This window comes from Salarias fasciatus, chromosome 7, assembly GCF_902148845.1.
Source record: "Salarias fasciatus chromosome 7, fSalaFa1.1, whole genome shotgun sequence".
Taxonomy (NCBI): Eukaryota; Metazoa; Chordata; class Actinopteri; order Blenniiformes; family Blenniidae; genus Salarias; species Salarias fasciatus.
The window spans coordinates 20,232,018-20,258,857 of NC_043751.1; the positions used below are offsets into that span (position 1 = coordinate 20,232,018).

At 43.7% G+C, this 26,840-nt stretch overlaps 1 protein-coding gene and 1 long non-coding RNA gene across 2 annotated transcripts; one reads left to right on the forward strand and one right to left on the reverse strand.

Moving 5' to 3' along the window:
* Nucleotides 1-552: 552 nt before the first annotated feature.
* On the reverse strand, nt 553-26,568 carry dennd4a (DENN/MADD domain containing 4A). Its single transcript, XM_030097283.1, has 31 exons — nt 26,483-26,568; nt 19,859-20,191; nt 19,440-19,686; nt 19,279-19,348; nt 19,004-19,173; nt 17,875-18,113; nt 17,702-17,768; nt 17,538-17,596; nt 17,288-17,432; nt 16,533-16,708; nt 16,050-16,150; nt 14,458-14,676; nt 13,912-14,057; nt 13,452-13,472; nt 11,749-11,882; nt 11,277-11,409; nt 10,717-10,923; nt 10,498-10,626; nt 10,251-10,395; nt 8,171-8,293; nt 6,606-6,716; nt 5,928-6,002; nt 5,045-5,826; nt 4,723-4,942; nt 4,115-4,206; nt 3,819-3,994; nt 3,066-3,435; nt 2,199-2,313; nt 1,775-1,937; nt 1,593-1,657; nt 553-738 (listed from the first exon to the last, which is right to left on the reverse strand). Exons 2-31 carry the CDS (start codon nt 20,167-20,169, stop codon nt 602-604), a joined length of 5,148 nt encoding a protein of 1,715 aa, XP_029953143.1. The 5' UTR covers nt 20,170-20,191; nt 26,483-26,568; the 3' UTR covers nt 553-601.
* Nucleotides 20,915-21,854, forward strand: LOC115392582 (uncharacterized). The gene is made up of 3 exons (XR_003931862.1): nt 20,915-21,260; nt 21,488-21,537; nt 21,621-21,854. It is a non-coding gene; the product is annotated as an uncharacterized LOC115392582 (long non-coding RNA).
* Nucleotides 26,569-26,840: the final 272 nt, after the last annotated feature.

The window sequence follows — 26,840 nt, forward strand, 5'->3', positions numbered from 1 at the left end:
TAATGGAAATTTCAGACGAGACGGGAAATCCTGCTGCTAAATCCAATGGGATTCTGGGAGTAAGCTGCTGGGCCTCTGCAGTACATAACTCCCCCAAAAAAATGGCAAGAGCTCATCTCGTCAAAGTGCTTCATAAAAAAAAACAAATTTCTAAAAAGAAAATTGTATTAGACACCCCACCACGCACACACACACACACCCACACACACTGAACAACAGTCTTCACAAGGTCACCAGGACCACTGAGGAGTTTCGACAATGTGACTTTACATTGACCTTCACAAACATATTCACAGCTTAAACAGAGACCAAGGCATAAAATAGTTTATGTATCAACTGTACAAACATGTTACTGTAGTTGTACTGAAAATACGGCAGATTTTCTAGTTATTTACAGAGCCTGTCACCTCATTCCAAAACCGGCAGTCGCTTCAGATGAACTTTTATTTTATTTTTTTTTTCCCATTGTGCTTTGATAGAGTGCAGTGCTCCAGTCAGGTGAGCTGGTCCTGAGTCTGAGGGGGGGGGGGGGGGGGGGGGGGGGGGGGGGGCAGTCTGAAGTCCACGGCGGTGGCAGGAATATCGTACTGAGACAGAGAGTTCACAAACTGGGCTCTCCAAAAGTCCTCCTGCACTCCATGACCCCCGCTCCGGGGGGCCGGTCACAGTTGTGCGTCAGTTTAACCTGGCTCGGGGTGAGGCGATCGTAGGCCAGCTTGTACTCCCGGTCAAAAGCGTCTGCAATGAAACAACAGCGTACATCAATACATTGTTTGAAAGACTTCTCTTATATGTACTCACTGCAAGTCACATTGGATTTTATTTATACACAGCAGGTTATATGATGATATTTCCACAGTGACAAAACCACTAAAACTTTAAAGTTATTACTTAAGGTTTTGATATGTTAAGTAGAGTCTTTCAAATGAGGCCTCTTTTTGGTGGAGTGGTCAGAGTGTGGGACTGGGTACCAGTCACTCCCCGGTTTGCTAAGATTCTCCGGTCGTGTCCTTGAAGGAGACATTTCAGGCCACATCTCCTTTAGGAAGCAAGTGGCGCGGCTTCTTTGAGTATTCAAGATGAATGATAATATGCCGGACACTTAGCCGCCATTGACTGGGGAGGGAGAGTGCAGTCGGCGCAGCAGTCGGGTCTATTACTGAGTATCACGCAGTGTCAAGAGCCAAGAAGTCTGCAGATGAGTGCCGGCAGCACTCAGAGGGCATCGATAAACCCTTTTCTCCTTTCTCATAAACTGACACGCACACGCGCACACACACACACACACACACTCCTGATATTGAAGATAGGAACCTGATTTACTGATTATCTGATTTCACATGATACTTGAAGGTGCCAAGATGACAGTAACCCATAATACAACAACAAACTTGGCACATAAAGAGATTTTTGAATAGTTTCTATGAAAATATCCAGGTACTATAAAGGATTAGTTGGAAAATTCACCAGCCTGTTAGAATATCCCAAAGTCTTCAAGGCCTTTTGAGACATTTATTGCATATTTGCAGCGAAGTTGTGCCCTCCATGCTGCCAGCACCACTAAAGACTGAACATCAGGGTGTTGTACTTACTGATATTAATGTTGTTCTTTCCCAAAGCCACAAGAGCGAGGAACAATAAATCTCTGTAGAGACTCCTTTTTGGAAGACAAAAACAGAAAAGTAATTATAGTTTCCATTTGTTATATCCTCCTTGGCTAACTTTCCAAACTAAAATCTGTTTCTTTTTTTCTCTTTTTTTTTTTTTTGCTCACCTCTGTCTTTTAAAACCCAATTCTGGCCCCAGCTGCTGAATGATGTGACTCATGGGATGATACACGTCGCTCTTCTTAATGCTCCTCACAAAACCCTGCAGCAGCTCCACCGTGAAGAGCTGGCCTTCCTCACAAAGCCCCGAGCGGACCAAAGAGTTGGCACCTGCGACGGCGGGGAGAGAAAAGTCACCCTGATCATAGGCCGATTCATCTTCATCAATCAAAATAAAACTCAGAAGGCTCTGATGAAGATGACACGACTAAAAGAGTGCAGAACTGAATTATGCATGGCGCGTCGGTCCTTTAATATGCATTATCTAATTTGCATGTAAATATTTGACCTTAGCAGCAGAATAATGAAGCCTGGAAATCTTGTTTAATATGTTCTCCAACAGATGTGAGACGGATTGGAGGAAGCACTCACAGTGTGTGTTCCACAGAACGTAGCAGGGCTGAACTTGGTCCTGGTGCAGTTTCAGGTTGTCCCACATGATCCTCACCAGCACCTGCTTACTGTCCTCAGAGGACACCGCGTCAGCCTGTCAGTGAGAAACATGGAAGGAAAAAAATCATTGAGAGATCAGCCTTTATTTTATTTTTAATTATTTTTTTATATATATTTCAAAGCTGTCATTTTGAATGCTTAGTAAACAGATGCTTGAGAAAATGTATCTCGGTGTTTTACATTTTTTTAAATGAGCACTAGGTGTCGCCAGAGTCACAAGAGTCACTTGTTCTACTTATGAATAAAAGATGTTTATATAATATCTCTGTAGGCTACATCGTCTGTTTATTACACTTTGGATTTTAAAGATATGAAGCAAATCAGACATGAAACTGAAAGAAGAATGAAACGAATGAAGAATTAAAATAACTTAAAAATATAAACAAAAAACACTTTTTGTAGGAAAATACTTGTGCAGTCATAAATAAATGGTGTTTCCTGATCTATAGCGCTAATTCCATTTTACTTTCTACATATGGTGTTTTCTTTATTTTTGACTGACTGTTTGTTGCATTGTTGCATTGTCCTGTACTCTGTATTTGTGAGTCTCCTGTGTCTTCAGATCAGCTAGAGATGATTATTGCAATTTTTCTGAGGCTATATATACTGTAAGTGTTATGGTGTGTGAAGAGACACTTATATTGTGTGTCGCTGTACAAATAAACATAACCACCTCCGAGAAAACAAAGAGCGAAACAAGAAAAAAAAAAGCAGATAAAATGATGATGGTGTTATTTTTAGGTAAACCCACGCCCAGCTGTTAGATGAATGAAGAGATACACTCACCTGCTCTACATTCCTGCAGTGCTGGGAGGCCACTATCAGCGCCGGCAGGCTGCTGGGCAGCTCCAGCCTCCTGAAGTACCACACCAGGTTCCAGAAGACGATGGGGTGCTGGTCAACAACGCTCGGGGAGCAGAGCGCCTGGTCGCCCTCGTTCACCAGCAGGCTCTCCAGCTCCTTCCACAGCACCAGAGGGCTCAGGTAGGGCACCGTGACCGGAGAGGAAGCCGAGGCTTGACCTGAGACCGGCTCGGCGCTCCCTCCGCTCTCCTGCTTCTGCGGGGGAGCCGCAGACGGTGCAGACGCTCCAGCCTCGGGGATGAGCGGCACAGACGCGTCCTCCTCTCTAACAGGATTACCTGTCTTAGAGGACCTGAGGGGGAGACACAAAGGATCTGGTCAACGAGGCCACAGGGATAAAAGTGGTTTTGTCTGTATTTCAATGCAACGTGTTTATGAAGGATGTGTATTTATTCATCTTGTGGGGACCTTGATCTGTTAATAAAATCACACTGGGATTAATTGTTGCCCAAGTGGGGCACAGAAATCAATGTAAGAAAAGAATGAAAGTCTATGAAAACAACATGTGCATTCAGCTGCTTCTACTGAATACCACATAAATCTATAGGAGGAAAAAGATGCATAGGAGATTATAGACATAACACTTCAAAAGAATACAGAATTTAATGGGAAACGATGAAAGTCCTTGATTAATTATTCAAAGGGTTTGTGTTCTACATGGAGTGAACATTTTACCTGCTCTGTGGTCTCAGGTCTTTGATTTCCACGTTCAGGAAGGGCAGGAAGGCCGTGCCGCAGAACGGACAAGTGCTGTTGAGGTTGGAGTCGTTGGCGGTCCAGCCCGCCATTATCTCCTCGTCGTACACCAGACAGTCACATGTCTTACAGAGGGAGCAGCTCGACATCAGCACCTGCAGACGAGAGCATCGACACCGAGGAGAGACGATCAGTTATTAAACTCCGAGTCAGTCGTCAGACAAATGTCTGATCCGGGTTTTTTTCTTTATATTCTTTTTATGTGAGAGCCTCACCTCTACGGTGTAATTAGGAGAGGGTTGGAAACGGCTGGCGTCGGGGGAGGAATCTGGAGTATGAGGAGCTTTTGAGGGAAGTGCCAAACCACCTGGATATGAAGGAGGATTACACAATTAGACAAGCAAACAGGAGCCAAGAATCAACAGCTATCAAGGAAATGCCTCTCAGGATTAAATATGACAAAATCAGACAAACACATAAAAGCGGTAACCTCCTGTTGTCTCTGCTTGAGCAGTTGTTTAAATTTCACAGGTTTAATGAATCGTTGGGTCACATTTGTGTCTGTGAGTGTGTGCACGTGAGGGGGCACGCACGTGTGCATCCACCCCTGTTTATGTTGAGCACGGAGCCTGTGGCTGGGCGCAGAGAAGCCTACACACACTGAATCAACACCGATGCCTGCTGGCCTAGTTTCCAACACAACACACAAGCCGAGACCGACTCCTATTCTAAATTTAGATTATGAAGATGTGCTTCAGTTTAAACCAATGCAACACTCAGACAAAGCACAAAAGGCTACAATCCTTCAAATCAATGACATTTAAATACTAACAGCTTCACTTTGTAGACACCGTGCTGTGCGGTTAAAGGATGTGCAACAAACCGGAGAAGGAGTTGTGTCTGAAGACCCGGTTGGGGGTGCTGGGGCTGCACAGGCTGGTGTGAGAAGCCCCGACAGGGCTCCGCTTCACTCGGGACACATTTGCATGCTGCGGGGAGGTAAAGCCATCTGGGTCCAGACAGGAATCATTATCGAGCAGCGAGGAGCAGTCTACCTCTCCCGAGGTCAGCGAGGACACACTCATGCGATCACAGTTTATATCCTGCAGGGGGAGATTGAAGGAGAAAAAAGGTGTCAAATTCCTGGAATTCATCAAATTTTGATGGAGATATTGGTTTGAAAGAGAAAATTAAACCGCACTCACTTGCGTTAATGAAGTCTGGGAGGACAAGCGAGAGTAGAGGCGACTGGCCTTCTCGGCCACGCCCTTCCCCGCCGATATGACGCTGCTCCTGAAGATGTCCAGGGTCGGGGTGAAGAGAGAATCCATGGAGAACGAGGAGGCGGAGGGAGTCGGCGACGACGGCGAGACCAGGGAGGACGGCCTCTCCCGATCTTTGCTGCAGACGCCCAGAGGGAGCGAGGGCGACGTCTTCAGCCTCTCCTTGGATTTAACGGGCAGCGGGAGGTGAGTGTTTGAGCGGCGCAGAGCGGCGGGCTGCGGAGAGGCGTGGGGGGACGAACCGCGAAACAAAGGACTGGACGGGTTCTGCAGGTCCATGCTGGGTGTCCGGCTGCTCAGCGGGCTGCTCCCGGTGTTCATGTACGTCTCGATCTCCTCGGCCAGGTTGCGGCGGCCGGTGGGCGTGCCGCCGTTGTCCCGATCGCAGTCCTGCTCTGCTGCCGTTGCTATGAGCGACAGGGGATCGAACCCCGTCTCGATACCTGTCCGCCTCACCGGCCCCCCGCTGCAGCTGGCACTCCTCTCCACCAGAGGCTTCTGTTTGCCGCAGTCGGCGTCCTCCTCCTCCACGCCGTGCAGCCTGTCGGCAGAATGGTGCTTGGCGGAGGAGAGGAGAGGGACGACGAGCCTCAGGGCTCCCGCTCCTCCGGACAGGTCCAGAGAACTCGGCCTCTCCGTCTTTGGTAAAACTGTACATGAAAGAGCGTCACTCGACGGACTGGAACCCATCCTGCTCACGCTGACTGCAAAAAAACAACAACACACATTTCAAAACATTAAGATCTGTCCTCATGATATAACATCTATTAATAAGAATGACAAAAAAAAAAAAAAAACAGCTTACCTGTATTAGTGTCTGTTGATTTGGAGTTTCTTGCAGAAACAGATGTGCTGCTCACTGAAATTTCAACCTCAGGTGCTGCAGAATTAAATGATAAAATCATCAGTCAATCAAAAAAGGTTTTTTTCTATAATTCAACATGTTTTACAATCAATTGACAAACATAAAAAAGGAAAGAAATACTGACACACATACAAACTGTCACATGTTAACAAGCACAACAGATAAAAAAGGGGGAAAACATATTCTAGATTTTTGTGAGCAGGGCTATAATCGCAGCTGTGCATATGCATCAGTGAAGAATGTTTATTTCAAAATGCAGATGCCTTTATTTACGTTTAGCAAGCAATCAAGTCTCTGGTGAAAAGCATCGTCAAATTAGTGATGAAGAGGGTTGGAGCAGAGATTACATCAGACGCAGGATTTTAGTGTTTGCAACAAAAGTAAAGACAAATCCTGTCAGACCAGCAATCACCTGCTTATATAACACACTCATCCATCAGCCAAAGCTTGTTTCGGGAAAAAAAAAACACCAAAATACAACAGCAAATGGATGGGTCGAGAATGCATTACACCCACGCTGCGATAAGCTACCTCTGATAGCTCTCACTCCGCAGTAAGTCGTGATTTGCTCTTTAGAAAGTGTCAAACATGCAAGATAAAAAATCCTCTATAACTCACTGGACTGTCTCGGCGCTTTGTAGTCCACAATCGCCGTGTTCTCACTCTCTCTGCCGCACGACCTCTCCTCCTCTTTCGACAAGGAATCGTATCCTTGATCGGACTGTCCACCTGCAAATATAAGGAAGGATTTATTCATCAGAGAGTCATTAAAAAAGTTTCCCCTCTCACAAGTTCTGTTTCTTCTATTGGGGGCCGTTGAATGGATTGAATCTGCTCTAATGGTCTCGGAGGACATTTTCTAAGACACAACTGATCTAAGAGTTTTTCTTCAAAAGAGCCTGATGACATTCCCCACAGCTTTTATCGAGCAGCACTCCCAGAATAGAAAAGCAAAAGCAGCATGAAAAGGAAAAAGGTTGTCAAAAACTTGCATCACAGTTGCAAGGTCAAAACCAGAGGAAACTACAAACCTGCAGCAATTCTGACTGAATTCAATGTGATGATGTGGCAGGTAGGACCCGTGGTGGTGCAGCAGTTTGCACTCTCTCACTGTAGTGTCGTGATAAAAGAATTTCACTCTGGGATTAATAAAGTGTTCGCACTGTGTTGCATTGCATCTTTTCTGTGTTTGCGTTGTGATGGACTGATGACCTGTCCAGGGTGAACTTGATATTCAGCTTGGATGGGCTACAGCTCCATGCTTCCGACGCTGGACAGCAGGTGGACAGATAACTGGTTGGTTGGTTGCTTGACGTGACAGACTGTGCCAGAGAAAAGTTTTCACAGCCCTTCCAAGCTTGAACTATTCCTCCAACTCTTCTGACTCCATTACACTTAAGGTATATTCAATTTCCAAAGTGTGATCTTATTAATTTTTTCTTTTTAATCTTGATTTTTTTACTCAAAAAGTGAAATAAAAGCAATGATGCTGGGAGAAGATGCTGTCTGGACCGTCTGATGCATACTGCTGAAGCACACCCCGAAGCTCTCTGCCATCCCACGTTACACTTTGAAAACCACTGTATCAGAGCTCAGCCTGCCTTATTGCCAGTAAAACACATTTAAATTTCTAATACACCCCTTGGGGCCGTGCTGTTGCTGTTTTCTAAAAAACACGTACAAACAAAGTGTCAGAAATATGACTCTGATATCGGCAAAGCCGCAACAAAACTAAAAGCTGCATATTGCTGCATCAGTCACCATCTGCATAGCCTTTTGTGTGTCTTGTTTGAGTTTTCTTCATAGTGGCTCAGAGACCTCTCGGGAATGTAATCCGCATTTGAAGCAACATTTCAACATATTTTTTGTAAGATTTGACGTACGTATTAATTATTGCTTTTGACTGTGCAGACTGACTATTTTAGCTCTCTTTGGCACCAAAGTCTTTCATTTCCCTCAGTCAGAGTCAGATGATTGGCAGGGCGCAGAATGTGTGGAGCAAAATAATGTCAAAACAATTTATTGGGTACCATTTTTGTGGGGAAACACCAAATTACAGCTTATGAGTCATGTGATTTGGCCTTTTATGAGGTGAAATCCAATGAAGTCGAACAGAGAGAGGAAGAGAAATGGAGCAGAGAGCGAAATAAAGAAAAGGTAGCAGAGCCGCTGCATCTTCCCACCTGTGCTAAATCCATCATCACTGGAGTCCATTTTAGTGAAGTCTGTATCGATGGAGACGCGCTCAGCGGAGTCGTTCGCACTGTCCAAGCTGCCGTGACTGACTGTGTCAAGATCACTGCCGTCTGAGGGGAGATAACGGAGGGAGAAGGGAGGATGAGACGCTGAACAAATGACACACTAACAACAGGATTATGAGAGCAGAGATCAGCTCCTGTAACGGACACACACTCGCTGAACTGTGGTGTAATCATTATCTCCAACAGCGAAGAAGCAGGAATGTTCTGAATCCCTCAGCTGTGATCGTGACTGAACGCCGTCCCGACAGTGATTTCTGTTTTATTTTCAACTCAAGATTTAATGAGGGGTTGAATAAATCACATTAATTTAAAATTGAAAACACACGGCTGAATGATCGCTAAAATACCTCAAAGATCAACACTCGTGCTCCCATTTCCAGGCGTAAAGTCAGTGAAATTAACGCGAATACAACAACAACGGGGCAATTAACAGTGCAAAGCAGGATGTTTTCATTAGAACCCTTAATACAACGTGTAATCATTAAGTAATCAGTCTCTCTGTTATGCTACGGGAATTAGGGACCGACATCAAGCAGACCTGTGAGCAGTATGTGCTGAGGTGGAAAACCTCCTCTCTCTGTTTAATTAGTGTCATTAGACGAATGCAGACTGGGAAGTATTTGTGCTGCAGGAGGCTGGAGCCGCAATAAACCTTATAATGAGACCAGGAAGGAGCCTTGAAGACAAGACAGGTCCCGGAGGAACATACTCATTTACATGTATTCATTAGGAAACACAGTAACTAGGAAAAAAATTGAACACTGTCAGTCTATCTCTTCTTTAATTTGCTGGCAATTGCAAAGTCATCACTAGAGAGCATAAGGCAGTCCTGAACATCCTGGAACCTGATTATCTGTGGCTATTAAGCAATGCCCACTGCTTCCTGCTTTTCCAGTATCTGTATGCAGTCAGGGAGTACATTACATGCTGTGCGGTATCTGTTCCCACACTGACATTGTGAAAGCATTCAGAGAAATGTGTCACGGCTAATAATTTACCTTGTTTTTTTGTTTTTTGTTTTTTTTTTAATTTATAACAATCATTCATTTAGGAAATCATTCATTTTATTTTTATTTTTTTAGCAACAGATGACACCAGATGCTTGACATAAAATGACAAATTATATATCTAAGCTCTAAGCTTCTTACAATTTATGATAACAGACTGAAGGAGAGATCCTTCATCCCTTTAATATTAACAAAATTTGTTTTTCCTTGTGTGGGGAAGTGTTGAAGAATTTATAGACAATGGGAATTCTTCTAACATATTAAACAGATGTGTTGGCTTTCAGCTGAATTTTTCTGTGATACATTTTTCAAGATGTTATTGTTCATTTGAAAGGCAAAATACAACATCAATTATACAACACATTTCCAAATGTTTCAAATTTTACCCACAGCCACAAATAAACGAAAACACTGAAAATAACACCAAAATCACACACAGAGCCTCAAATAATGAATAATGGGGCGAACAGGTGAAGAAAGGAAAGGGGAAGAAATAATTACACTAAAACATCCTGGGCTGTTCAGTCAGTTAAAAGAACTGACATGGAGAAGGAGTGATATGTTGGACTCCTGACAGAAAGTTGTTTTCTAAAAGGAATGCAGTGTTTTTCCTTCTGTACTTTGGATCATCGTCCTTTGATCGGTAGTTGCAGCGGTTGGGATTTGATCCAGTGGGTAAATGATCAATACAAGCTTGTCACATGTGTAGTTGTGTCAGCCAATCTTGTGTTATGACTTCTATTCAGCAGTTTCCTTGAGTGACTCAACACACCACCTAGTGGTGAAAACTTGTACAGCAGGTCTACGCGAGCTTGAAGTTGTTGGAAGAATTCTGCAGGCAGACCAGCAGCACGTCACGGTACTGTGTGCAAGGCGACATTGTGGCTGTGGGTTTGTCTTGTTATGCTAATTATTTTATGCTACAAGCGTAGATTCTAGACAAAAACATCACATACACATGTCACAAGTTTGAGTGAGGATGATGGTTTTCTTGCCTGAAAGCTGAGGATCTCTGTGTGGATTCTGTTGTTTTCTGCCCGCTTGTTTGAACTGAAGAACACCAAGAATTACGTTCCTCAGCTTTCCCCACAGAAAGTAGCCTCCTCTGGTGGTGGAGGGCCAGGTGCTCTCCAAAACCGCCTAGAGAAAGTTAGAGGACATTGTAAGATTCAAGCTGATGTTCATAATGTTGGGTTACATTAGCTCACTGCTTGCTGTTTGTTATTTTTTACCGGCGCTCACCTTGTTGTAGTAGCCGTAGGTGATGGCATTGGGCTGAACTCCAGCCTTCTTCATCTCAAACAGCACTCTGACGGCCAACACCGGCTGGCTGTACTGACCGCACAGCTGCAGCAGCACGCGGTAACACACCTTCAGCAAGAGAAAGCAGCATTAACAACGCCAAATGTACTTTGTGATTGATTATGAAACTACATCGATGAGTCTGTGTTATTTTCTCACCTCATCTGGAGCCTGCAGCTTCTTGTCCTGCATCTTCCTCAGGACATCGTAGGCTGTGCGCAGAGCTCGGACCTTGGAGTGGCAGTTGCCAACAAACCCTGGCAAGCAGATGAACCACAGGCCGTAGCAGCAGCGCAACAGACACTTGGACCACATCTGAGGCATCGATGAGTAGGTTTTGGCCATTTTTTGAGCTGATTTAATCTCCTGCAATGCAACGGGGGGAAAAAAGTACTGCATTAATGTGAAGATAGAATCAAATGTTAGTTCAAACATATTTATATTTGGTTGTTTTCTTTGTACACATTGTGCTTTTAGAACAACAGTTTCATTATAAGTTTTTATTATAATGAGTTTCACACAAATTAACAAAAAAATTCTCAAGCGTATTCTCACTGTAGTCCAGTGATTAGCACTGTCGCCTCACAGCTAGAAAATTCTTGGTTTGATTCCTGTGTGGAGCTTGCATGAACTCCCTGTGCTGTTGTGGATTTTTCTGGGTACATCTGTTTAAAAAACAGCTTACTTGTCAATCAGGTCTAATGACTCATGCGGCTGACCTGTTTCGAGCGTCTAAAGATGGCTGTGGGGCTGGCTGGGCTGCTGTGACGTGAGGCGGCGCCCGCTGACAGGGGATTTGGGCCCTCCAGGGGCTCCAGAAGCTCAGCTTTCAGTACAGGGAAGGCAGAGTAGCTGCAGAAAAAAAAAAAAAAATACACAAACCGAGAGATCAAAGTTAAACACACATCAAGCTCCTAAATACTATGCCAAGCAAAATGCCACAACAGTACATCAGTTTGTGTGTGATTACCAGGAAGCTTCAGTGACATAGAAACCAGAAGCAAAGCGTTCCAGCTCAAAAAACATCACTAAGACTGATAGACAACAGCGATGGAAGCTTCAGTAAGATTTGAGCTGCATTTATCCTTTGGGAGCAGCATTTGTGCAACACACAGAAAGAGTGTAAGGCAAAGGGAAATAAAAGAGTCTGTCTTGTGTCTGTTTTACAGAGATCAATATGCAGCGGGGTACCTATAGCGCAGCGGATGCTCCTCTCCCTGCGGTAGAGGAGGCAGCTCCGGAGGGTTGATATATACAGTGTGCTCGCTGCGGTGGGATTCATCCAGCTCGATCAGCCTGGTGTCCTCTGGCCTCTCGCTGTCAATCTATTGAGCAAAAAAAAAGAAAAACACACATCCATCTAAGCATTTCTGCTTTTAAGTTTCACTGTACTACACAAACGCTAATGCTGCTGCACGCCGCCCTCATGAGTATCCGACTCCGAGTGGACCCTCCGATACGACGGTCCGCGAGGACAAACAGATGCCTCTAATGAGCCTTGCAACATCATAAAATATGCCCTATGCCCCAATTCCACTTATCTAAAGGGCACTGCCAAGGCAGAGGCTGTATCCTTTGAATCCTCCAAGACTAAATTAATCTACGCGGCAGTGACCTGGACAAAATTGATGCCATGTTGCTCAAGGGACATGAAACCATTTAGCCGCACCACTTTGGCAGCAGGACTTGATACTAAACTGCCACATTTGTTTCAGTTCTTAACTGACTGATCCGTGTTTGGAGAGGGTCGTGCTGAGCTTCGCTTCGTGCCTCAGGACAGCAGCGGCAACACAAAGCGGCGCAGCAAAAAAGCATGCATGTTCCTTTTTTTTCTGAGTAAATCTGCACCGAAAAGCGTTTGACTGAGACATCATGAAAAGCTTATCGAAATGGTGTTCCGTCAATGGATTTTTCTGGCTTGATGACCAGTTTATCTCAGACATGAGTTAAACAAAACATGAATATTATGACAGCGCCTGAATATTTCGCCCCAGTGTTCCTGCATTACAGGGTTTGTTCCACTCAGTTGAGTGGATGATTCAGTCGACTGACTCCCACTGACCCGCTTGCCCTCGCTTCAGATCCGCTCAGTGTTTCTCCGTTCGCTGCCCTTCCTCTTACACCCGGGATGTCTTTCTCAATCGCACATTTGTTGTCAACCTCAGCAGCAATGACGCTGAGTGAATCAGTGCTCCCACTTCCCAATAATAACCGCAACAACTCTTAATACGGGAGCGCTAACTGTTGGTGCAGGATGTAAACGGCGGCTTCCTGATTGCACAAACGTGCAATCACACAGAAGGGAGAGAGAACGATGTTTTTCTGGGCGGGAGGCAGATGTTTTGAGTGTTTTTTGTGGGCGCAACAAAGGATGCTAAGAGGTTCTGCTCGTCAGAGCTGTCAAATATGACAAAAATTAGCACGAGTTAACAATGAGCGCTACTTCCCACGGGATTTCAGAAAAAAAAAAACGCTCATATAACGTTTAGGTAAATATGGATTATCATCACAGTGCTTTTCTCCTCCCATTTCTTTCTATGATTTCATGCGCGCTACTGACGTCAGGAGGTCTCACAGTAATCTCAACAAGCGCGTATAATTAATGCTGCTAAGGAGGGATCAGTAGGAGGCAGTTCTCATCTCTTTTTTAATGAAACCCCGATTCAATAATGCACCTTCCTGACAGCTTATGCACATCCTCACATTTAGGCTTCCCACACTTTAAGTCACCTTGATTTATTCGAAACAAGCGCACAGACATGGAAGTGGATGACACAAATGGTCCATTAGTGTTCAGACGGAAGCTGCAAAATACCGCCTCTAACTAAATGAGACAGACTAAAAACAACAAGAAAAGAAAAGGGTTAAAAACTACATTTCTTCTTGTGGCCTACCTTGCTTCCAGTGGTGAACAACTGAGAGCCAGTGGCCATGACAGCAAATGATAGAGCAGAAAGAGACACAAAAGGAGGAAAATTAGAGACGAGAATGACACAAAGGACATAAAATTGGTTTAACCAGGCAGAAAATGGTGAATTAGAAAGCGCAGACGGGAAAAGCTTAGTGCCGATGTTATTTAGAGCCTTATGGGAAATGTTGGACCGTTAATTGTGTTTTGTTAATAGCGATTATTTATTTATCAACTCATTCCAATTAAATCGAAAGCCACAATAAGATCTTAATTGAGAAGACAGCATGTGATTAATCATCTCCTCTAAAGGGATCAGAAAGTCTGCAAATGAGTGGAGGCCAGACTAAATGTTCCTCACTGAACTGTTGTCCGCGCGCTGCACGGTTGTGATGTATTGCGCCCGACACAGGAAATCCATAGTACAGATTTGCTGCAACCCTCACCTTATCAACACACTCGTCAAAGAAAGCCAGGCTTGCATCTTTGTCACTGACAAAGGAGCACTCCTCGATGAAACGGCTGAACATCTGAGTCTTGCTCATGAGGGAGTAAAACCTCTGATGCGAGCGGTCTCTGCTCTTCAGGAAGCCTGTAAAACACGGACAACAAAACCGATTTATATCATTGCAGATTCAGACTGTTGAAAGTGCAGACCTGACCAACATTTACAGGAAATAAACACTAAGAGAAGCTGTTCTCCCCGCTGCGGCGCTTACATAACAGCGCACAGATGTGCTGGGACATTGTGCCATTAATCATAGCGGCTTCTCTGACTTGTCATCCGAGCCTAATTTCCGCTGAGGCTTAAGTTAAAGCACCAGAACCCTCATGGCAGTGATTTAGGGCAGATTTTGATGCAGCACCTCTCAGACCTTAACCCCCTAACCTACTCCTGCACTAAATCAGCGGGGAATGAAAACAGTAATATGTCAACATGGTCGCTGATTGCAAGCAGTTAAAGAATTCCCAGGTCTGCGGCTGGAAAATACCTTGGATGTCGAACAGAGAGCTGGCGTCGGTGGTCTTCTCGGAGGGCGCCTGAGTGATGGGCAGGAGATAGGAGCGGTAGCCTCTCAGTATGGCGGCCATGAACCGAAGAAAGGCCTCCTGGATCTCCAGCTCCAGCGTGTGGAGGCTTTTTCCACCGTTAAGTTCACTGTCCATCATTGTGTGGTCCATCTGCGCATCGTCGCGGTTTAAATGACCACCTGGAAGCCCAAACCAATAGACATTAGTGATTTGACAACAAACAATTGTTCATTGTAAAGGGTTCAGCTCCAAACATGCTCTAATGTAATTACACTTAGCTAAACAAAGTGACTCTTCATAACAGTGCTTTTCAGGGAAGCTACTACCCTGATTGTTTCATAATACCTGGAGGTTATCCGGTTTATCCGACAAAAAGCATAACAAAGACTAAGCCTTTCGAGTCAAAGGTCACACAGCTGACACAGTAATACTGTGAATGGCTCGTTGAATAAGCTGTGATTCCACGGCTGTCAGGCTTTCTGCAAGTGTGATTCCATCACAGGTATTCAAAACCAAGGTAATCATCAAGCCGAGGATGAATCCATTTGAAAAACACATCTCCAAAGAAACCCCAGTGCAGCTGAATCTGAATATTTTAGATTATTTTATTATTATTATTATTTATTATCATATAAATGCTTAATTCTTGCATCAGATTATCAACATATTTCACATCTATTGATTCAAACTCGGGTCAGACACGCTCCAGTCAAGCGGTAACCCAATGTTCCGAAGAAGTGTTTCTCAAAATTGGTAAAACATGAATGTAGCCAGTGTTTGCAGAGCAAAGAGAAGCATCTTCTTTTCAAGAGCCTCATAAAGGTCAACATCACAACGGATTTCAATAAACAGACACTTAAGTTAAAAGCATTCCCACAAGGTGACGAAGATTAAGGCGCAGTACTTTGACTGTGCTGAAAGAAAAGGATCAAAGCTGCTTGAAGTCGTTCACTGAGGATCCTAAATGTCTTCACAACTTCTAATAGCAAACTAATCAATAGTTCCCGAGATATTTCTGTCTGGATCAAAGTGCTGCAAAGGCAAACCAACTTTTCCATCCATACGGCCAGAAATTAAAAGCACTGTTTGAAATTAGACAAAAATAGACAGCATGACATGAATTTGTTGGAATTTCAGCAGAACCAAGGTTCAACAGCACAAACAAGAAAGTAAAACATTATTCTGATAATAAAGAGCTATTTCATATCATTATTGTACTAAGAAACTAATTGTTGCATTTTACAAAATACCATAATTGCTATTTATATATTCTAAGATATAAGGTTTAAATATGTGGACATTCTGGGATTCACAAACTAAATAAATTATAAGAGGCCTAATGATGAAGACAAATAGGAATAAATGGCACAATATGCACAAATCTCCTGAGACAAAGTAAACCGCATAAGCTGTTTTAATGCACCAGTGTTTGCATCCAGTAAGTTTTAGCTTTCAAAGTCAACAGTTCGTGCTGACTCAACGGACCCGTGCAGACAACCTAAATTATTCACGAAACCACTTATGATATGACACAGCAGCAGACTGGACTCACCCTCAGTGAGCTGCTGATGGAGCTTATTCAGAGTATTCAGAAGATGCTTGCAGGCTCTCCTCGGCAAGAGTTTCCACGTCAAAGCCTTTTTGTCGTCTTTCCTGAAAGCACGCCATATGGTTTCCATTACGCAGGAGGACGGTGAAGAAGCATCGCACAGCGATATCAGGAAGGAGACGGATTCACTGACATCGGCACTGACAATTTAATCTCACCGCAAAATATAACTTTTGAATTGATGCTGGAGACCACGGATACCCCAGTGGGCTTATGTGTACAAGTACAGTCGGAATATTTCACATTCCAGCTCCTATCATTACATAAGAGCGGCTCTTACTGACAGACACTGATAACCTTGGAAGTCAGAAAAGGGCGGACTTGACAACAATCCCAGCCAAGGAAAAGAAAAGGGATTATTTTCTTTACCTATAAAGCTGAAGTTGGCTGTCTACCATGCATGGGCTACTGTCAGAGGTGACTTACTGAGAGATGGTGTTGGTGTCGAGATCAACGCAGCTGATGTCGGCCGGAGGGACGTAAAGGTCAAAGTATCTGGAGTCCACGCCGACGATGAAAGGGCACGGCGCACTGAGCACGTCCGCCAGGGCCAGAGGGCACAGAGGGATGTACGGGCACGGCCAGTGAAAGGGAAAAATCATCTGAAAGAGAGAATACAAGTCCGTCATGATCAGTGTCATCAGCTGAGACACTGCAGGTATTTAACACTAACTTCATATAGTGAGCAGTCTGTATTACATTCTAGCCAGATAAAGGAAATTAGACACATTCAATTGAATAAAAGATCTTTAAAAAAACATAACATCAAACTTCAAATGACCTATTTTTTTAACCCTTTTATCAATATTCTGTTACAGTTTCCAAGATTTTACATGACTATCTCCCATCACCGTAACTCCTAGATGTTTTCTAATATCAACAGAATTCAAAAACTACCAGAAAGCAGAAAAGTAGAAAAATAGAAGACAAGATTTATCCTGATATAATATCAAAGGACTGCTAGATATTCAAAGTTAAAGTTATTTTGAACAAAGAGGGAGGAAACATTTGCTCATTGAACAATTTTGCACAATTCTACAGTCACAAGTCTATTTTTTAAAAATGCAGTTGATCTAATCACATGAACATTAGTACTGACTTTATAGAAACTGTAGTCTTGAAGGTAAAATTACATTACCCACAAGCCTTCAGCGTTACTGTCAGAAGAGAGCATAACTTACAGATACAAGAGCCTCGGTGACACTGGTGAGGACATCTGGACGCAGCGAATGAACCAGGATCTTGTGCTCTGTGACAGCCAACACAAGCAGGGTGGCGGCATTTTTTGGGCCCAGATTCAGCAATAATGTGGACAGGCTTCCTCCACTGTCGCAAAAAAAAAATAAAAGCACACAAATTATAACAGTTAGACAGACTTAAAAGCCAAATGTTGCCATGTTACAATTTTGCGGCTTTCCGAGGTTTCTCTACCTGAGAGGCAGCGGAGACGACACCGGTTGGCTCAGGATGAGGCTGTCATGTGGAGATAACTGTGGATGACACAAAAAAAGAGCATTAGTGCGTTCGGGCACTGCTTATAAAGAGTTTATGTCACACCAAATACAGCGGGCACTAAAAATAGAATTTCTTCTCACCTGCACAAGAATGCGTGGTCTCTGAATGGAAGGGAATGGCACATTGTGCATGAAGTGAGAGATGTGTCTGTAGGGAGGAACGTGAACAATTAGTCACGCAGGTGGAGCATTGAGTTGTTTAAAAGACTACGAATGACAGACTAAAAATGAAATTATCAGTGAAACTTGCTCACTTTTCAATGGGGAGGGCATGTGGTCCGGAGATGGCGTATCGGTAAAGGAAAGTGAGAAAGCTCCTGAAGGACTGGAAGAAGGGCCAGTGCGAGAGCAGGCAGATGCTCTTGTTGCTGTAAACATTCCTGGTCCCATCGGGTCCGAGATCAGAGCCTGGCAGGCCGAGCTGCGAGCACTGGCGCTCTGACAGGTTCTCCTCCGGGTGAGGCTCGTAGAACTGAATTGCTGCGCCGTACACCTGAACACAAAAGAATCACGGCTCAAGTGTGACGATCTGCATGAAAAACACAGTCAACGCCCAAGGGGAGAGACACTTGTTAAAACCTTAATGCAAAGTGTATCAAGATAAAGCCCGCAGTAGCCAGTGGCCCTTTGAACGTGCACGTTGAGGTACGAAGCAGTGTCGGCTCCGCAAGAGGATTGTCATCTTAATAAATCAGCTGAATCACGCTCAGTACTTTGAAGTTCCCTCTTTCAAATAAATAAACAAATTATTCTAGGCATGAAGTGCCGTGAGACTATAGCCTGCAGTCTTAGAGGTTGGAGGCAAGAAGAAATGAGCACTGAGGCATTCAGTATTTAAAACCTGCGCTCCAGCCCGAGTGGCGCATGAGCCATCCATTATTCAGAAGATGAGCTACCAAAAGAGAAAAAAAAATAATCTTTTATGCTGCACTGCTCTCAAACGGCTAACGGGCTTTAAGTATTCCAAACATCGCCTTTGGACCATTTTTGATTGCAGTCAGAAAAGAAAAGTTGATTAAGATGGTCTGTTTTCGTAGAAATACCAGCACAGTTTATCAACATCCTAATGCATTCCGGACCCCCATACACAGGGGAGGAGAGAGCGAGATAAAGATGGGAAATGGAGCTGAAAAGAGCCCATTAAAGGAGAATTTTTTCATTTAAAAGGCTGAAAAGAAACATGGACTTCAGCGGAACTCCATAATCAATGACGACGTTACAGAAAAAGCTGAATTTTACAGAGTGGTGCTTTTCTTGGCAACGTCACAATGCAAGCTTGTATTAGTCTGTTTGGCCTGCTGCATGTGAACACAAAGTATCAGAGAAGAAACAAGAAAGAAAGCAGGAGAATTGAGCAGAGTCATTGGTGGAGGTAGTACATACCTTTTCTCCAGAGGCCCCGGTTAGCACAAACGTGGAGAAAACCGGCAGGGAGTGCTTGGTGTGTGCCGGCCAGCTCTCGATCATCGCCCCCATGGGCAGGCAGAACATAGGCACTGACTCCGGCAGTGGGAAGGACTCATAGTCATCTTCAGGGTACCGACACAACAGACCTGTGCACACATACAGCGTCCATTTGTACACATTTTTTTTCCCTAAATATAAGGAAGTAATAACTATGGGGGGAAAAAAATCATTTATTCAGTGGCGTAGTTCACCTGCTTTGTATGCAATTGCATTTGCTTTAGCCAGAGACTTCTTATAACACAGGTAGACTGAGGATCCCCACTGGAAAATAGGGAGACAAAAACTGCATTGTAAATCATATCTGCAGACATGTTTTCTTTATATTTTTCCATATTGCGCTGCTTTGTCTCACCATGCTGCTGTTGAGGTTCTTGTCCACCTTGCAGAAGGTGTGGGGCGGCGTCTCCCCCTTCCCCGGGATGATGATGCAGACATCGGTGACGGCCAGAGAGGTGTGGGGCTGGCTCTTGGGGGCGCGGCGGTAGGTGATGTAGATGCGCTGAGAGGACGAGCTGCTGATGTTGGCGGGGCGGCCGGAGGGCGTGGTCTGGACTATGTGACATCCAGGCTTCAGCTTCTCTTTCCACTCATACAGAACCCTGAAGCACGTACATGATGTTTGCAGAAAACTGGGTAGCTTTGATAAAATACAGATTTGAGAGATGTCTAACTAGGGGATATGGTTAAGAGCCGATTACAGTGACCCGAAGCAGAGAGGTGATTAGTGTTGCTGGGTGAATACAGGGTCAGTGAGGAAGGATTACTTCTTACCCGAGATCTGTCAGTGGAGGCTTATCTCGGCCTCGCTTGAAGCACAAGAAGATCTGCTGGCCCCTGAGGCTGGCTCCATTGAGCTCTGCAGAGAGGCCTGAGGGGGTGCTTTCCACGCAGGTGAAACCTGGGGGTACCTCCTCGCCCAGGGAGCGGATCACCACGGCGACATCGGTGATGGGAGCTTTGGGCTTCACTGACTTGGGACCGGCATCGTCAAAGTGCAGATCTTCCTCCAGAGGCTTGGATGAGTCGGTGAGGCCGGCAACCACAAAGTAGTCAGCTACACGAGGCCCTTTATCCTCCATCATGTCCCATTCCCACAGTGTGGGGCTGCAAAAGCACAGAAACGAGGGAGCTTCCGTTATACATTTTAATATTACAGCAAAATTCGCGCTCGCCTGAAAACAGGCGTGAAATTGCTTTTCGTAATCAAAAGCGAGACAATCTCAGCATCCTAAGTCGGCTCAAACAGTAACATCTTTAAATTCTCCCACAGAGTACCCCTTGTCTTGAACTTGAAATATAATGCGACAAGAAAAATGCAGGCATCACCTACATTACAAGACGAAGAAATAACAGCATATAATGAGAACATCTGGAAGCATTTACCGTACATTCCTGGCTGCAAAAGCACGATACTTCACCAAGAAATATAGAAGGGCCGCCGACCACTGACCTTGTTATAAGCCATGACCAGTTAAATGAAATAAAACACATGCGCCTTGGTGGAGGAAACAAAGAAAAACAACATGTGCAGACGGCACAAGAACTAGAGCTGCGACACTGCGTTCGGGAAAAAGGTGCACTTTTGAGCAGCATAGCGCAGCAAGGCAACTTTTTCTGGGTTTTCAGCGAGATAAAATTCAGACAGCGAGTATTCTGGGCTCAACAATGTCATGAAAGCGAGAGGAGCAGAGGGAGCGCCTATGAATCAGCTTGTTACGGCTTTATCACAAAGCGGCGAGCCCTGGAAGCCCTCTCAGCACCGGGCCAGCTTTTTGTACCGCAGCCGAAGAGTCTGCTTTATCTCGCTCAGCAGTTCCTCCACACTCACTGGCAAACTGATAAACAGCTGCCTGTTTCCCCACTGGGATGTGTGGGAGTTAGCATAAAGTCGTCCTGCGCCTCCGTGTTGGACGTGTCACTTGATAGGAGCGGCGGCGGAACAAGAAGCTGTGACCATATCTCACCTACTTAAGACTTTTGGCTTTTATACGGACTTTAAAGCTAATGGGCCCGTGCGCTGTTCCTCCCCTGCGGCTCTGTAAAAAGGGACGGACAGTCAGTCACTGCTTACAAGCTCACAGTGTGGAAGTGGCTGTTAACACAAGGACACGGAAAAATGAATCGATGGAAGCTAATCAATACTGTGCAGGGGAATGAGACCAGTTCAGAGTCAGTAAGTACTCCAACAAGAATGACAGTATCTGCTTGACTTCTGATCGTAAATCAAAGCTGCTTCCAACCGATTTGCCTATAAATTTGAGTCCAAAGGATTTTTCTGTTTCATAACCCTGTTTGTCCCGCACCTCGGAAACAGCGTGTTCATGAATCATGACTCAAAGTTGCTCGTGGCCCTGACGTCTTTTCATCTCCATTTGTTTGTGTCTAATGTTCTCTTGTTAGCTGATGGCTGTTTTGGTGTTGCTCGGGCTCTGCCGTGTGAAGCCTTTTGGGTAAACTCCATGACTCAACAACAGTAAAAAATCTTCTCATCTTTTTTCTGGTATCCTTCAACAACACTGCATTTTATTTTCAGTTTTTATTTTCAGGGTTTGAACTGCTGGCAAATGAGGCGAACAGAAGAGCAGCACTTTCTCAACCCCTGGTCCCGGGATCGCGTTATCAGCCTCCCGCTTCATTATAACAACACATTCATTTAAATCAGACGTGCTGCAACAGGGATACGTGTGAAACATGTGGGGCAGTGGGACCCCAGGACCAGACCCTGAAGTGTTGCTTTAGGTGTTTCCATGCCAACACACCTGATTCCAATAAGTGGGTCATCATCAGGCTCTGCAAAAGCCTGATAACAGCCTGTACGAGAGAAACACCTCGGACAGTCCGTTCCAAGGCAAAGAAACATTGCATTGAATTATTTGCTTTTATAATGTTCGCTCAAACTTTTTTTTCAGTTTTATCATGTGCCTCTTTTTTGCAACTTCACATCACCAACTTTCAGTTTTCTAATTTGAGTTTGATTGATTGTACTTGAGTACTGAACAAGGAACATTTTGGTTTTTGGGTCATTTTCTGCATGTATTGTTGATGAATGGTACTTCCGCTTTTTTTTATATGAGATAGATTATATAACTCGATGCTTCTCCAAAAGCATAAAAGGGAAGAGAGATGGCTGCTCCTTGTGATGGCTCATAAGGCTTAAGGCTAAGAAACACTGTGGAGGAACATCTGCGCTTACAATGTTCAATTAATTTCTTTTTTTAAATCGCTCATCTTTATAATCTTTCATCGGCTTTATAAAAAGAAAGCAAACAAAACAAGCAAAGAAAGCAAGTTAAATTCAAATCATAGAACGTTCCAAGGCTATTTTCAATTGTGTCCAACTCTTTGGGGTTTTCTTGGTCTTACTGCTTAATTTTACTTATTTTATTGTCCTGGATCTTCACACACACACACGTGTGTGTGTTATGTAAGTGTTTCTGCATGTGCACAAATGCACATCACGTAGCACGTGTGTATGTTGGTGAATAATTTTCCTCTTTGAGTTTTGTGAAACAATAATTATTATTTTAATCGTTAAAAGGTACTAAAGATTAAAGACTGACTGTTTGATTCATCAGAGGCTTGACAGCTTTGAAACACTCATTACAATATCTGATTTTCTGCTTCTAATTGTTTTTCCTTTGTGGTAAGAACCAGACAGAGACAGACACTGGAAATATAAAGAAAATCTTTCATTATGTGATGACGTGATTTTTGTTTTAAGATGTCCTATTTTCAAACCTGATGTGTTTTTTTTCAAGTAATCTCGTTTGCAGAATGCAGCTCAAGTTCTCAGTTTAAAGTATTGCCTCAAAGCACTGCAATAAACAAAACACGGTTTTACTGCTATTTCTACATGCATGACAAAGGAGAGAAAAGTGAGACTGAAATGGTTTGAGTGTGTTGAAAGATAGCATAGCTGCTATGTGGGTAATTGAGCTGTGTGAATATGGAGCTACCGGGATGAAAGAGGAGAGGAAAACTAAACTTGGCACAAATAGAAAACATCAAAGTAGTGATGGAAGACGCTTTGGACCGAGACCACTGGAAAAGACTGTCAACTGCAGTGAGTCCACTCTGAAGAGGGAGCAGGTCGAAGAAGAAGATTTTTCAAAGACAGGAGATAAACGATGACCCTTTTTTTACATAAGACATAGATTATATAAGAAGATTGTCTTCTTTCTTTCTACATGCAAAGAATGGAAGCGAAAAAGGAGCTAGTCACTGTAAAACATCTCTTCTTTTTCTTTTTTTCTTGTCATTATTATTTTTCATCAGTGGGAAAACAAACATGACAAACTTTAAACATGTCTAATAATAGGAAACATGGTGTCTATTTAAAGCATGTCTAAAAACCTGATTGAAAATTTTAAAGCTATTACACTTGTAAGCTTAATCAACTACATATACATTATAATACAGTGTTTTTCTACAAGCCTTAGTGAAAGTAGATATGCGATGACTTCTTTCTCGAAATGAGATTGATTATAATACTAAATGTCTTTCCGATAGCAGATAATGTCCGCCATTAAAACGCATCCTGCCAGTACTCCCCATACTCAAGGTTATCAAGTATCATATGAGGCAATGTACGATTAAGACGGTTCACTGGAGGGTCACAGACTGTGCCTCGTCACTATAAAAGCTTCTACAAACATGGTCAGGATGGAGACAGACAAATGCATTAATGATGGAAAACCTTTTCTTTAGTGATGTGTGTTCACCATGGATTTGATGTAATGATCTAACGGGTCAAAGGCCGACGTTTTTCCACTCATCTGATTCGTCTCCCTTTTCAACGCAGCGCAACCCTCATGTCAAGCTGTAAAATACCTGCTCTCAGCACACGTCACATGACTAACACCGCTAAATATACAGCCGATAGCACGACAGATGTGTCGCATTAAACTTGGAAGGTTTGGGATTAAATATAGATGTAACCTCCAGTTCCAACTACCACGGCATCCACTGCGTCTCTTCCTCCCCCTCAACAGGAAGCGCAGGCCTAAAATTAAATCTAATCTTCTCCATAGCAACAACATTAAAAGTGAGCAGTGAACTGCAGATTGAACATTTCTCACTCTGATGCTGAAACCAGCGTCAGAGTAGTTCTGGTTACTTTTATTTCAGTCCTGTGGGCTAATGGGCAGTTTTACCAAAACCACAAATGGATTGTGTTCAGTAAATAAATGTTGTGAAGTTTTGATAATTGCAGCACATAAAATCAAGCATCCCGAGTGTTTATTTTGTTATAGTTTAGTGTTTTATCTATTTATCCAGACAATAAGCTCATAGATAAATCTGTTTCCATCATTTCAATACTTTACCTTCAATGTGATTTTCTAATATCCTCTTTCATTTCAGGCAATCCTGCATTAACTCAAGACTGGAAGTGAGTCACTCTCAGTCTCCAAAGAGATTGCAATCTCTTCATTCACCGCAGTTTTCTTCGCAATAACATGACAAACAAAGACGTGGCGGATTTCCTCTTCGAGGAAGCAAACCAACTAACTTCCCTATTCGTATCCACTACAGTTGTTGTGAGTCACCCTCAACCGTCAGTAGCAGAAATTTGTAAAGCCACAATGTTCCCCAACATTTGGTCCAGTTTGCTTCTTCAGAAAACACAAACATGACATTTTCCTCACACTGTCAGAGAGCATCACATTGTTCTGCTTCCTCTGGTTGCTTCATTCAGGACAACACACAGATTTCCTCCTAATTTGATTCATTTCTGTCATTTCTATGTCTTCTGTACCACTTTCCAAATACTTTCTGTTCATTGAATATTTTGTATTCATGGCCTTTTGAACTCACTCAAAGACTAAAATAAATATTTTGTGGTGAATGCTGGTAATACTGGAGAGGTAAACAGGTGAAATTAAATTGGCCAAAGGTAAAAGAGTGTGATACTCCGTCTCTCTGTTTGCCATGTGAGCTGTCCAGGGTGCATTCTGCCTTCGCCCAGAGTTTCCTGGATTTAATCCAGAACTGTGTAAAGTGGTACAAAAGACAGATGGACGTTTAAAAAAAACTCTATGTATCACACACACACACACACACACAGACACACACACACACACACACACACACACAATCATATTTTGTACCAGAATATTTCATCTTAAGAACGTGACTTATGTCCTTGTTTACAGTGATACAGATCAAATGGCCATGATGCACATTTTAAGCCATCCTTCTGTTGTTTATGTACTCTGTTGAGTGACTTCGCTGACAGTCTGTTGTCTGGCTTGGACTTATTTTGTCCAGTGGGAAAATGGCATATATCTGCTTCATCCTGATGATTGTTTGAGTGTCTCATTGTTCCATTTTGAGGTATAAACCAGCACTGGAAGACTGAAAAAACAAAAAAACAAACTAGTGATAACTAGCCAAATTTGATAAATAAACCAGCAGCTCATCATAAAACTGGATATTGGGACTGGTGTTTTGTCTATATTGACCTACCCAGCCATTTCACAAGAAACAATAATGATGCGTTTTAACTTTAATTATTAAATAAACTATAATACAGCTCTCCTTATTTCAGAATATCAAGGGATCTGAGTACAACAGTGCTGTTGCAAATAAGGCATAAGGGAGAAGCAGAGGCCGCTGGACAGTCAGAGGCTGTGGGGATTAGAGGACCGTGTCAACAGCAGGGGGGCAGGGAGGAAGCACCACAACATTTCACTCAGCATCTGTTCCCTCTTAGCCATGAAGACAGCCCTCACCCACATCAGCCATTTGCATTCCTTATGTTTGACAGGGGGAACCCTGGCTGCCTGACGAGGAAACCACACACGCCCAGGATAAACACAGCAGGGAGATGAGAGAGAAAACACTCCGAGGTGATGCTGGAAAGAGCGAAATGTAACGGAGACCTGCGTGACAGGCGCGCAAAGCGCACAGCAGGAGCGGAGGGCAAATGGAGCGAGGAGCTGATCCTGTGAAAAATACAAATGGACACAATAACAGAGGGGATTTCTCTAGGTGCCCACCTCCGAAGAAGCCATCTTATGGAGCGTCTGCACGGGATGCAATGGTTTGAGCCTCCATATGACTTCGCTGTGACCAATGGGCGCAAAATGTGTCCAGCAAATCAAACACAAACAGCAACGCTCAACGTGGGGAATTAAATCAGTGGAGCAATGCTTAAAGCTTTAAGCATTAATATAACATGTTTACCTGATTGTGGATCGTGCAAATAAATAACCCGGCATCCAAATAACAACAGAAAGCATCACGAATAACTATCACCACCAACAAGTACTCGAGCTCAGGTTATTAAAAACAAAAGACAAAAAACAACCGCACCGATGAGACAAAAGCAGAGTGTGCTCGTCGTGTATTTGTAGTCCTACTATAAATAAAATAATAATTAAAAAATGTACTCACATCACGACGATGGAGAGGCGATCTGTCGAATATGTGTGGAGGTCGGAATAAAAAAAAACAGATTTCTGTCCAGGATGAATATTTTTACCCGTTTGTTTTTAAATTTGAAATGAATCCGTTAGCAGAAAATAACAACAATAATATGAGTGAGTGGGTCTGGACGGGTCTGGGCAGACGGTGTAGTCCAGAGCGCCGCTTTATCCAGACCTGCGCGCGTCACGTGACTGATTACAACCCGCCGTGACGTCAGCGGTGACGCTGCTGGCAGCTGAGAGAGGAACCCTGTGAGCGGCTCAGGTGAGCAGCACGCTGCACACACCGCGCTGCACGCTGCACGTTCCGCCTTCACGTTACTGGA

What these genes read in the sequence shown, in the direction of transcription:
- dennd4a (XM_030097283.1), bottom strand. Translation starts at nt 20,169, where the DNA reads ATGATGGAGGATAAAGGGCCTCGTGTAGCTGACTACTTTGTGGTTGCC. An exon ending in GACACCAACACCATCTCTCA is followed by an intron (nt 16,151 to 16,532) that starts GTAAGTCACCTC and finishes GCGTGCTTTCAG; the next exon opens with GAAAGACGACAAAAAGGCTT. An exon ending in CTCTCTGTTCGACATCCAAG is followed by an intron (nt 14,058 to 14,457) that starts GTATTTTCCAGC and finishes CGTGTTTTACAG; the next exon opens with GCTTCCTGAAGAGCAGAGAC.